This window comes from Vanessa cardui, chromosome 11 (genome assembly GCF_905220365.1).
Source record: "Vanessa cardui chromosome 11, ilVanCard2.1, whole genome shotgun sequence".
Lineage (NCBI taxonomy): Eukaryota > Metazoa > Arthropoda > Insecta > Lepidoptera > Nymphalidae > Vanessa > Vanessa cardui.
In genome coordinates this window covers 8,758,209-8,771,848 of record NC_061133.1, presented here as the reverse complement: position 1 = coordinate 8,771,848, position 13,640 = coordinate 8,758,209, and the positions used below count along the sequence as shown (strand labels likewise).

The 13,640-nt window shown below is 32.6% G+C and overlaps 1 protein-coding gene across 1 annotated transcript in view; it reads right to left on the bottom strand.

Moving 5' to 3' along the window:
- Window positions 1-5,748: 5,748 nt before the first annotated feature.
- The window catches only part of LOC124533783 (partitioning defective 3 homolog), a 53,327-nt gene continuing 45,435 nt past the window's right edge, over window positions 5,749-13,640 (bottom strand). Inside the window, exons 20-21 of the mRNA XM_047109294.1 lie at window positions 13,471-13,542; window positions 5,749-8,878 (exon numbers count right to left, since the gene is read on the bottom strand). Of these exons, the coding sequence (XP_046965250.1) occupies window positions 8,746-8,878; window positions 13,471-13,542 (205 nt within the window). The 3' untranslated portion in view covers window positions 5,749-8,745. The remainder of the gene's footprint in view (window positions 8,879-13,470; window positions 13,543-13,640) is intronic.

Here is a 13,640-nt window from a genome sequence, read left to right as displayed (position 1 = left end):
ACCCACGATACAACATACACTTACATCTTTTATTATGCAATAAAAACCCTAAAATAAGATACAACGTGAGTTATATACATAGTGTTCTAACCTTTACGAAGTAGTTTCAGTACTTCGTCTATTTAGCTTGTATCATTAAATATTTTATCATATATATAGATGGAAATAATCATGAAATGTTCTGTAAGCCTTACTATATTGAAACACAAAAACTGTGTAAATAATTATATAATCTATACTTATAATAAATCTGTAGGGAGGTCAATTCTGTACATGAAATATTTTTCCAAAATAACTATCAGGGGGTGATCAGGGCTCGATACTGATGCCAAAAATGCAATCAGTAAAATTTTTGTCTGTCTGTCCATATAACCGTTATAGAAACAAAAACTGCTCGACGGATTTTAACGAAACTTGGTACGATTATTTTTCATACTCCTGAGCTGGTTATAGTGTACTTTTAATCACGCTACAATCAATATGAGCAGAGCAATGAAGAACCCCTGAAGTCACAGCTGTAATTGTCGGTACAGAAATTACAAAACGAGGTATTGTTATCACTAAGCGACACAAAAACAATAAAGGTGTCGCTGAAACATATCAATCGTATGACAATTATTACGCTATTATGTTCATGCGAGCAGAAGATGGATATCATCTCGGACTGTATCAAAATATTCTCACGACAGGCTCTGTGACATCGAAGAGTTAGTTGTAAGGATTTTTATGCGTATCGTATAATGATTAGAGATAATTAATCTAATCATATTCTGAAGTATCGTCAACTGTTTTAATAATTCATTGTTGACATGTACGCATGGTCGAGAACGAACGATTAAACTACATTCGATGCAACCAATCAAAACTTCGAACCAAAGCATTTATTTATGAAATACAATCATCATCCTCATCATCCTCCTGCTCTTATCCCAATATTATTTGGGGTCGGCGCAGCATGTCTTCCCCTTTTATACTTCTCTGTCAGACGTCATCTCACAAGTAACATTCTTTCTAACCATATCCTCTTTCACACAATCCATGCATCGTTTCCTTCGTCGTCCTCTACCTCTATATCCGTCCACATCCATACTCAAGGCTTTTCTCACAATATGTTCCTCATTCCTCCGCATTACATGCCCATAGCATGATAGCCGCCTTACACACAACTTCTCGGCTATCGGTATCACTTTCAAACTTCCTCTTATATACTAATTCCTTACTCCTTACGAGATACAATATCGAATGATAAAGTAGGTGGTGGAAGTAGTGAAAGTCCAAAAAATATGTACGAATATGCTCAGGATACTTTGACGTACGTTCGAAAGTATTGACAAGGTTGTAAATGTTATAACATCGATATTTGATAGAACCGGATAAAAGAGGACGTTTTGGTGTGATACAAACTTTTACAGACTATAGAAATTTAATTAAAATGTTCATCGTACCTACTTTACATCGAGATTACACCAACAAAAACATTCTCATAAATCATATCTGTTTTCGGATTCAAAAAAAAGAAGATCTTGACAAACAAATTGGGTATTATGACCAATCTGTAGCCTATCGAGAACATCATTGACGAATATTAAATGAAATAATTTTTAAGTATTTCATTTCTTGATTATTTATACATTGTATCAGTAATTCATTACAAAATGAAAAATTAAAAATATATTTCTCTACGACTAATGCCAAGCGAAGCGGGCGGGTATAGCTAGTTAAAAATAATCGAGATATTTTGAAATTTTTCATCTTAAATTTATAACACTTTTGAAGTATACTACTTTTTCTTTTCACGAGAAACCATGTCTACTTCTAACATAATAATATATGCATTTATTTCTGTAGTCGTTGCTGAGACGAGTGGACGATGGAAAGAAGTTTGGCTTTGTATAAATTATCATAATGATGGCGTCCTGAACGAATTCGGTTACGGCGGACTATCTCAAGGGAGACCGGCCAACTAGACGAGGACATTTTAGTGCTCATGTGTGCGCCAACGCAGGGGCATGAAATAGCGCAGTAGCAGTCTCTATTTCTCTCTTCCTAATTCGATGGGATGGCAAATCTGTCACGATCGGAAAGAGATAAGGTGCAAGACTAACCCAGCAGGCTTGCGTGTTTTTTGAGGCATGAGAGTGAACACTTCTATCTTTCAAACTCCGAGATGTTAATTGTGATTGAAAATTTTTCGACGGAAAAATCAATATTTTTCATCGGCCCGACCGATCGAAACCTGGACCACTGCATCTGCGGCATTTTATATATATGTATACATATATTAAAATACTTTGTTGACAGAATAAGCTTAGAAATTTGAATGAATATTGAGAGGGACGCGTAAGAGTCGGACTTAAGGCGAGCTCAAACACATACACCTATAAAAAACGCATAATGAAACATGAGAATCGTTACCAAACAACAATAACGGATTAAAACAATTAACTCGTCTGAGGTTCGGCTCAATGACCTTTGGAACGAATAGGTATTCTTTTTTATTTATAATGTCAAGTTCCTACTTACGTAATACATTTATTTCAAACGCACCACAGATAATTAAATAAATCACAAAAAATATGGACATTCTAAACGAGTCGATTTTAAGAATATGACATGTCCATGACACCTGATGTCACATGATTAACAGCTCAATTAGCGACATTTTTTTCCTCTAAAACCTGAATCTTTATGCTAAGCTTCTAAACTCGCTTCCGACAGACATTCTGCCTCCCTTTTACGATAAATTACCTCAGGGGCGACCTTTTCGATTGACGTCATGGGATTTTACGTATCCGCTGTTTTATATGCTGCTGTATAAAATGCAATTATTGGAAAAGATTCCAAGCATATATTAGATATTCATTAACGATATAAATAGTTCGTATTCGCTGAAGTATGTATAAGCTTTTATTTTTATTCCACAAAATCGGTAATGTCCACAAAAAAAGCTATTAAGGAAATATCCCATAAAAATATAATTAATATAGACAAAATAGAGCACTTGTTTTCTATTTAAAATTCTATATAGAATCTGATGTGTTTTTTTTTAGTTTTTTCCGCTCTCCTATTATTAAAACAGATTTCAATTACTTACTTAATTAGTTCTTCTGTCAAAGTCGCAAAACTAAACGTTACTTAAAAATACAAGGAAAGACTTTGTTTATACTCTATTGAGATTATCATTTTAATTGTGTTAAAAACATCAGGATAGACGAAAAAGTGGCTTATTATAACTCAAAACTATATTCTACATATTCATAATGATTACGAAGTATATTGCATACACAAACGTCGCAATTTTGATACTAGGAGTAAGCACACGTAATCAAATATGTCAAGTTATTGGTATTTCTATGTAGATAATATTTAATTAAAGCGAGTTTCATCGTGACGGTTGCTGTATTTGCGCGCCTGCGGTTGTTCTCAAACTTCAACGCGAACTATGTACGTCGAGCGAACAGTTCACATATAACAAATATTAGTTACAATCAGTAAGTTTAATTTTACATACACATACCTAAACTATATAAGATAATTCATTAAAATGTTTTGCTTCTTTAAATTAAGAATATATATAGATATATATAATAGTGTTCATAATTTGTATACTAATATGATCTCATCAATTTAAACTGACGCGTGGCTACTGCTTAAATATATATATTCAATGATACTTTAATTATATGTCTTATCTATACATTTTATGATATTTAATAATTGGATTTCCAGGCCTGTTTCCGCATTTTAGAATTAAATTTTAATAAAAAAATCTAAGTACACAGCACAATATAAACCTACTAGTACTAGTCTAGTAGGAAATGCAATTGAAATGAGGTTGCTGGTGTTGTAGGAAAGACTTAGAAAAGTGAGAAAAAGGATTTTTAGCTTAATATTGTCCTTCATTGCTCCGGTGACAACCATTTTTTTTGTTTAACGAGGAGGAAATGCGTTTACGCATGCCGCCCGGCCGGGGGACCGGGACGGGTATGTGGGACTCAACCGGGGCCATAAGGGCCCCGTACCAGGGCCTAATGCTCTGTTCTATCCACTAAAACCATCCTCGGGTTTCCACCATGCCACCTAGTGGTGTGGTAACGGGATCGCCCAGGGCATGCATCCGCGACCCCACCAGCGGCAGCCTCCGTGAGGCGGTTGAATGACAAACGGGATGGATGGGGGGGAAGGCGCGCCTAGTGCGCTTTCCCCCTCATCCATCTCCACGTGCTCTTGTGACGAACTCCCCCAAGTCCGCCACTGGAGGCGTCAACGAAGCTGACGCCCTGCGACGGAAAAGATGGTAAGCTCCGCCGTAGCGAGCCCTCCCACTCCCACCGAGCCATCGAGGCCCCTCACATGGTCCGCCCTGACGCCAACCAGAACGTACCAGGAGCAGCCCCGCGGCATCCCTCCCGCCAGTCTTAGCCGTGGCCGACGAGCAAGCTCAAGCCGGCCCCGTTGCCTAGGGTGCACCACGAGGAGGTGACTGACATGAACGGTGACAACCATGGGCAACCTCAAATCCAAAACTCATCTTTGAGGATCGTTATAAATTCCGAGCCGTCATTTAAAAGAATATTATAAAACCATGAGCCATGTCTTTTTTGGATCGTGAATCAAACAAATATTTAAAAAACAGGAAGACACATACTTTGGAAATAATAAAACCATAAGCAATTTTTTTTTTAATTCAAAATCCATTAATTAAGTTTTTGATATATTTTTTATTAAACACAATTCGTTATACATATAATTCATTATTGTTTATGTCTACAGAATCATTTATATTCTAGTTTGTATGTTTTATTATGGCTCTGATACTATAATAATTTTCCACCCATTTTTTTTCGTATATACTTATTTAAAATTTTAATAATGGTGTGCTTTATAGAGATTGTACTTTCTAAGGACAATCAAAATAAGGAACTAATACAATTTGCGATAAATTGTACAAGACATGCGACCACCGGCCTTGCCCTTTCTAACAACCGTATTGTTAAGATAAGTGCTCGGTTACACGAGAATCGCGAGTAATCGAGTTAAGTGTATTATACTGAACAATTTGAAAATAAATTATGAAAAAGAACTTCATAATACATAAACGACACTCGCTTTGTGTGACCAAAAAGTTTTAATGGAAAATTTTTAGACGTCACAGTTCTTGCTGAGTTTTCAATTCATTATCATCGTTTAATTTTCGCTTGAAATGGACAATGAGAGCTCATTTAATGTATTTTTGACATGCAGACGATTGAATCAAAGTGTAATTCCCTGATTACCGAGTTAACCATGACTTAACAAGTAGGATAACATCAACAAAAACAGTGATAATACTGTTTTTTTCATTAAAAACGAAGCACAGCAATACAAGTCATTGATATTGGGTGGTAGAATAAAGGAATAGGTGGTCACCTCAGCATTCCTGCGGAGGCCCTACCATTGAAATATATAACAAACTTTTAACAAATTCCGCTCGTCTTCTTGATATCAGATTTGTACTTTTAAAAAGAAACAAATCTCTCACGAACGGTGAATACTTTACAACTAAAACAACATAAAAGTAATTTTTAAACATCAACCAACCTCCAAAAAAGCATTACTTTGTTCGTGTGAAAAAATCAACCGAATGGCATTGTATTAAAAAAAAAAACATTAAAATATAATGAAACTGATAGTAGAGACCTTCTTTTTAGTTTTTGTATTTATAATACTAATAACTTTTGAAATGTAAGGGAAATAAATACAACAACACAGAGATAATACTTATTTATTTAAGGTACAGATGGCCGATCGTTATGATTATAATCTCATAAATTACACAAAACGATACCCCACTTGAACGGACATGTCTATGCACAGACTATAGGCACGCGTATGCAAACTATATATTTGCAAAATTTAATTTTAAACATTTGTTCATAATACAATAACAATACAAAATCGTAAAATCATATTGGATATAATTATAAAATTGAACTAGGCGATTCTTTTTCACTCTTCTATTTACATGAGAAATATTTAAAAACTACATTTTTATACTAAACAAATCCAATAATATCACTATAATGAACCGGTATTTAATATATCAATTAATTACAACGATAATATCACAATTATGAGAAAAACTGAAGCACGTGTACAATATATTGGAATATAATCAACGTGTTTTTTTTTTTAATTTTTATGTATAATGATATTTTTATTAATATATCAATGAATACAAACATTACCTAGCATTGAATCAACCAAACTCAGTCATTTTAAAGTAAACATCATAAATTTTATCATTTGTTACAGCTTATCTTATAAACTAGTCGATATTTTAAAGCTTCTTTGATTTCTGGACTTAAACGCGGAATTAAGTAGGAATGTATGTAATATACATAATTTATAGCCTAACATTCATTTGCTTAATAATAATATGAAAAATATTTACAAATTCCTTAATGCGAGTACATTTCAATATGCTTGCCTTTTGTTGCCACACAAAAAAAATATTATTGATTTCAAAATTTTCTAAGACACTTTTCAGCAGTTTAGTTAAATCACAAAAAAGAGCACAAGAAACTAAGAATGCATCGCACAGACCTCAAATAACAGGAAAGAAAATCATTATGCTCATATAGTACGAAAATAAAATTAGGAATATTTTTTATTTCGGTCTGTGGGGCGCCTTAGCGTTGAATGATAGTTACCTATGCTTAGTTAGCTTTAGATTCATCCAACCGTGTGAGGGACAACTTACACCTTCTAATTAAGTACCGAATGACCTGTAAGTTGTTATGGTTTGGTAAGGAGGTGGATGAACCTTACCTTAAATTATAAGGTAAGCTTATATACTCAACGGAAATTATGTTAAGTAAAACGTAGGTAAGAAAGGGGTAAAATTGCCAAGATTAGACAGTTCTTATGAACCTGTTGTACTTAATTTATGGTTTTTAGTTTAATTGCGTAACAAACAATTGAATGTAAACTGAAAATATTAAAGATAATACAAAATGGTGCCTTTGTCATGCGTACTGTTATTAAAAAAATGTTTAAATTATACATTATAAGACAACCATATTGAAATGTCAGTTTAAAAGATGATTTAAATGTTTTTTTCATTGAGGAAAATGTTTTTTTTACCTTCAAGGAACCTCTTTAAGGTTATAAAGAGTACTCGTTAAATTTCTCATCAGTGATGTCTAGACAGTTAGCGATCCTAATCACCACTGCATGTACAAATTGACTTTATGATACTGTGATAAAAACTTTATTGTTATTTTAAATTCAATAATGTATCAAAAATTCAGTTTTTTTAATAAGGCTTGTATTTTTACCAAAATAACTATTGTTCTTATTTTATTATATTATATTCATAATTGGATTATGTTTTTACTATCTTCCAAATTAAACAAATAGTTATCTTGTTATTACTATTCTTTAAATTTAAGAATAGATACATATTTCTAGTATTTACGTGTATTAATTTTGAAGACATAAAAACTTAACTCGTATGAATATAAAATAAGGAACGAGTTTTTATAAGAACAGAACCAGAATAAATTAAAATGTTTTCAAGTCAGTCAAAGATAAATTTGCTAAATAACTGCGAAGTTTTTAAATATAAGCAATATTCTCACAATGGTTAATTGGAAATCGTAAATCATAAAGCTTGAAACGACGTGTTCATTTCAAATTGGTGTTAGCTTTATATTTAATTCGTAAAAAATATTTTTAATGTGGCAACATTATTGTACGCTAAATTCAAAATTTGAGTTTTAATTTAATGCAATAACCAATTAAATTTTAAGCTTTATTTTTTTCCTCTACACGCCTTTTTATGTATAAAAATGATCTATGAATATTTATAAAAAAAAGATTGTATGTTCATATGTTTTTTTGAAATTCCAAAAACAGTTCTATTCGTTAATACTAAGAAAGATTAGCATTGAGTTATTTATTTACTCATTTTCCTCTTAACATTTAATGACGTCAAACGATTTGCAAGTAAAAACATTAAAAAAAACTTAAGATAGAAAAATAAACTAGCTACCATCAATAAAATGGCACCAAGTAAACGTTTATTATCAAACCAAATCTGACTTAAGCACATGAACAACAGCAGTATAACAGTTCAACCAATACTTTAGCTTTCCAAGTCACTAGTCAATACTAGTTTAGCAATCTAGAGAATAAATTAATTGTCCATCGACAATGTATATAAAATGTGTAATAAAAAAAGATCTTATATTTATTTATATGCACTAAATATGATTTTAAATTACAATAGTACAAGTTTCAAAACCGGCCGTGAAATTGTCTATGGTTATACAGTGAAAACTCTATGCAGATAATTACTTTAACAATAAATCAATTCCGTACTGTGGCCTAAATTTGTTACCTTAATATTTCAAATGTTTATAATTCCAATTCAATTCCTAAGTCGTTTCTGATAAATGATATCATTCATTTGTACCTATCAAGCAAAGGGATATATTGGTGGTCCATAGCGCTTCTAAATTTACAAAACTTAAAATGTACTTCATAGCCTAGTCGGTATTTACAAGACGATTCCGACTCTGGAGTTCAATCGGAAATATTTCAATAGCTGTATACCACGATGGAGCTTATGACACGAAATCATCTGACAGACATATTCCAATGTCTGGAGTTTTCCAATGTAAGTGTTCGCCGTGCGTGTGGGTACAGACTATCGATTCTGGGAAGATAATGTCCACCTCGATTTGCCCACGAGGCCCGTGCTCAGTGGTAGTGCGACAGCTTCCCAGGTCTCCTCGGAGGAGCGCTTTCGTACTCGTAGTAGTTGGACTGCGGTCGGATGCCGCTCTCTTTGCAAGAGCGCTGGGAATGGTAACCGCCCGCTCCGGTTCGCCGACTGCACAGAAAAAGTATATTTTTATATTGAAAATTCTTTTTACTCAAAATTAATTGCAAAAACAGGAAATGTAATATACGTTAATGTTAATAATATGCAATATATATTTTAATATTATTTTATATAATAGAACATATGAAAGATAAAAAATACAGTCTAAAAACTTTTATAAATCTTAATTGAAATCTAGCATTCTTTTTCAAAACGTATTTAATACAAAACTACTTGGTTATACCTATGACTAACTAATTAGTAATTTAAAATCTAAGAAGTATTATGTTGCCGCTGAACAAATAAAAAAATCTTTTCTTTTACTATTTTTTGTACGCATACAACACATAAGACTCGCAAATGTCTATATACGGATGGACTCCGGAATATCCATCTAATCTAGCAGTAAGTGAGACAAGGGCATTACGACAATTTATGAGCGCAGAATTAGCTCAAGACTAGCAATTAGCGTGGCGTTGCGAAACACTTGCATCTTACCGTCCCAGCGACGCGGAGCAGGAAACAAAGTGTGTGGTTAACTCATTTAGTATTTTATAGTCGAGGCCAGTACATTTCGCAGCCGAGATGGCCTAGTGGACATGGAATAAGGATCCTAACTGAACAGAGCGAGTTCATTCCTGACATGCACGCTTTTTTGTGTAAATTACTTTGTTTTTCTCAGTAGTAAAGAACATCGTAAGGAAACTAAAATGTTTTATATTAAACTCTCTACATATATTCCAGCTCTATTGTAGTTAGTATATTTTCTCGACAATGGAACACTATTAAGTATTTATTAAGTTATTTTGCACTGTATATCTTTGATATATTAGTGTTAAAACATTGAATGACTTAATCGCTTCTATATTAAAAATACAAATATTTTTCTTAAATTGATTTATATACATAACTGTTTATCAGTGACACTTTAATAAATTCTACTCCTCCGAAATGCCCTTTGACATTTACAACCCATTAGCTGAACTGTACCCACATATAACAGCAGGTACATAAGACCTGTTTTATCGAGAATCGAAGGCAAGGCAGTTGCGTAATCAAAAATTTTATTTACGTTTTTGTTTATAACAAAAAATACATAAATAATTAATGCTTCTGTTAGTAATTAGCGCTTAGTTAGAATTAAAGTCAAAAATATGTTTGTTTTGTAATGCACAGTAGAATAACGCTAGTAAAAATCATTAGAGCGTGTTTAAAGAGATAACATTTGTCGTTCACCTTTTTTGTGCAAAAAAATAGCGTAATATCAAATTTTTAAAACTTTTCTATGTACGTAAACCGTAGAGCAGAGATGGGCCTGTGATAGGAACGCGCGCATCTTAACCGATGATTGCGGGTTCAAACCCAGGCAAGCACCGCTAATTCATGTGCTTAATTTGTCTTTATAATTAATCTCGTGCTCAGCGGTGAAGGAAAACATCGTGAGGAAACCTGCATGAAACAAATTTCATAGAAATTCTGCCATTAACCCGCATTGGAACAGCGTGGTGGAATATGTTCCAAATCTTCTCCTCAAAAAGGGAGAGGAGGTGGGAATTTACAGGCTGTTGTTGTACGTAAACCAAGTTAGTGGATATTTTTAGTTAACCTATCCTATAACCTATACATTTATGTTATTAAAATTAAGTAACTGTACCAAAAGTAATTTAAGAAGAAATAAAGCTCGACCAAATCCATCAATAAATATTTTATTAATATATAATTTGATTACTATAATTGAATTATTAAAAAGATCGAATCAATATATGTTTATTTATTTCAACATCAATTCAAACGCCTTGAATGTGTAACAAGTTAAAATTATGAGAGAAAAATTAAGTAACAATAAATGACCCACAATGAGGATAAGACCTGTTCTCAACATGAGGAGTTTTAATTAATTGATCAAATAATAATTTACATTCAAATTAAACAAACTTATAATTTATTGTGTTGTGTGACGTAAACGTAGTTCGGAACAAGACAGACAAATTTCTTTTTTCAGTTTCTTATTAAATTATTATTTTAATTATATTCTGTCTTGTTTCTGATCTTTGTTAATTATAAATTGTAGAAGTAGCATACATTTTATATATTCTTTAGTTAGTTAGTGTGTAGTGTTCTGTTTTGACTACTTTTGCAATTCTGTCAACACGAGAAAATAAACACAGTATTAGGTTAGGAAACCTCATACTTTGTGTATTTTTTAATTTTGTACAGAGACATAAAGTATATAAGCCACTATGTCGTTAAACAAAGCTTTGCTTCGAACCAAATAAGATATACAATACCTATATATAAAAAAATACGTACACTGCACAATTAATTAAATAAATCACGTAACTACTGAACCTCAACATCTCTCTATAATCTGTGAGGAAAATGTAAATTATGAATAAATAAAACATAATTATCCTTTTTTGGGATTGTACCTTATATAATTTTATATATTTATTTACTTTATCTCTTATATTTATAATATAGAATTATAAATTAATTGCTTAGATCATGACTAAATAAATTCAAGCTACGAGTTAATTGCATTTTGTTAGATAACTTAATATAAAATTGTACAAGTAAAAAATAAAGGATTTTTTTTAAATTATTTTATGTAATTAATAATAATATTTGACGTCAGTTTAATATTAAACATTTTTACTTCTTATAGTAGTTAAAAATGCAAATGCAGACGCTGCTTTTTCTTATCATTAATAATAATCGGTTCTTCGAAACGACTATTTTTGTTTCAATATCTTATTAAATTCTAAATATAAAAAGTAAATGTTTACGTAAAACATTTAGGAATAATACTATTCGGTCAGCAGACATCTGCCACGTTTAACATATTAAAACTTTATTCGAAACGCGGTTCATATTATGGCGATATGAAACAAAACGTCCTATCAATTATATAAAAAAGTGTGTAAAACGAAACAATAAAATATATCTTCTTCTGATGATAAGAATTGTCTAAGTTTTTGCGACACTAATAAAAAATAATCATGGTATTTTAAGAAATAAAGTTTAATAATATTATTAATAACATTTTTTGAACGGCAATGCATATTTATTTAATTACATGCTAATTTTTGCGTTTGAATTTCCTGTGTTTTAAATATTAACACGGCGCGCTGTCCTCGCGGAGGCGGCCTCGCGCAGTCCGTGCAGTTATCCTGTCTCTTATCTTTATCTCAATTCTAATTACTTTTAATGCAATTACAGCTCACTATTTAAGATAAATCAAACAATATATATATATATTTCAATATCGAATCTCATCTTGTAAGGAAATATGTTTTACAGTATATAATGTAAATACGAAACTCTTTAGCGTGGATGTAATCCACCTAATTAGGAGTACCTCGCATAGGTTGTATTTTAAGTATATAATAATCCTGTATCTACCATTTATAAATGTATTCAGTAGGAATTACGAATTTGATTAATAATTTAAAAAGTAGCGCCCGTTCAAGGCTGATGTCAAAGTTTCTCTAAATTCGTTTACTGTGCCGAGTTTTAGCGCAATCTTTCTTATTTTTACGCATTTTGTGGAACACTTTTAGTACACGAAATGCTTCTATATTCTGTACACTATGGTATTGACGTATAGGAAAATATAGAATAGATTATTAGGCTGGCTCGCATCGCCCACACCGCACCACTTAACGGACGGTAATTTAATTTAAAATAGTTGAAGTGAATATTTTCGAGCTTGTAAATAGGATTATATTTTATTCCATTTATAATTTTTTCGACGCATAGTTCTAAGTATTTAGTATAACTTTTAGTCAAAAATAAGCATGAACTTTAAATTAAAGAGAATTTAAACTAGACATACATTATTATATTTAAGTGTTACAGATTTATTTTCTCGAGAAATATTTTTCAGTTTTTAAGTCGTATCTTAGAAGATCAAACCAGCGGCTCTATGAACAAATATTACTATAAATCAAAACTAACAGATTAACGTCTTGGTAAAAGTACCCAAAAACATTGAAATTTGTTATATCTTTAAATTGGTTCTTAAAGATAATATGTCTACTGAACCAATGATTAAACTGTACCGTCCTTCGACAGTAACACAGAAATGCATGGAATTTTTTCTTTAGGGGTTTTATATTAGTATTGGATGGGAGTCCGAGACGAGAGAAGGGACGAAATAGTATCTTATATACCTATTACTGTATGTATATCAGAGAGAATTTAACAACTTTTTAACCTAACTGATGATGAAAAAATTAGCTTTTTTTAATTAGTGTAATATAAGAATATGTCGAGATGGCCCACTGGTTAGAACGCGTGCATCTTAACCGATGATTGCGAGTTCAAACCTAAGCAAGCACCGCTGATTCATGTGCTTAATTTGTCTTTATAATTCATCTCGTGCTCAGCGGTGAAGGAAAACATCGTTAGGAAACCTGCATGTGACAAATTTCATAGAAATTCTGCCACATGTGTATTCCACCAACCCGCATTGGAACAGCGTGATGGAATATGTTCCAAACCTTCTCCTCAAAGGGAGAGGAGGCCTTTAGCCCAGCAGTGGGAATTTACAGGCTGTTGTTGTTATAATATGTAGTGTAAGGTATGCAGGGAGCAGTCACCTGTCGGGCGGCGCGTGCGCGCTGCGGCGCACCTGCCCGATCTGCACCTCGCGCAGCTTCTCGCGCCGCAAGCTGCGGGCACACACGCGCTCAGTCTACTGCGCTTTGCATCCACACGACCCTACGCTCTAGCTAAGCGCTTATGTAGCTGTAGCTTTACGCAGCAGCTA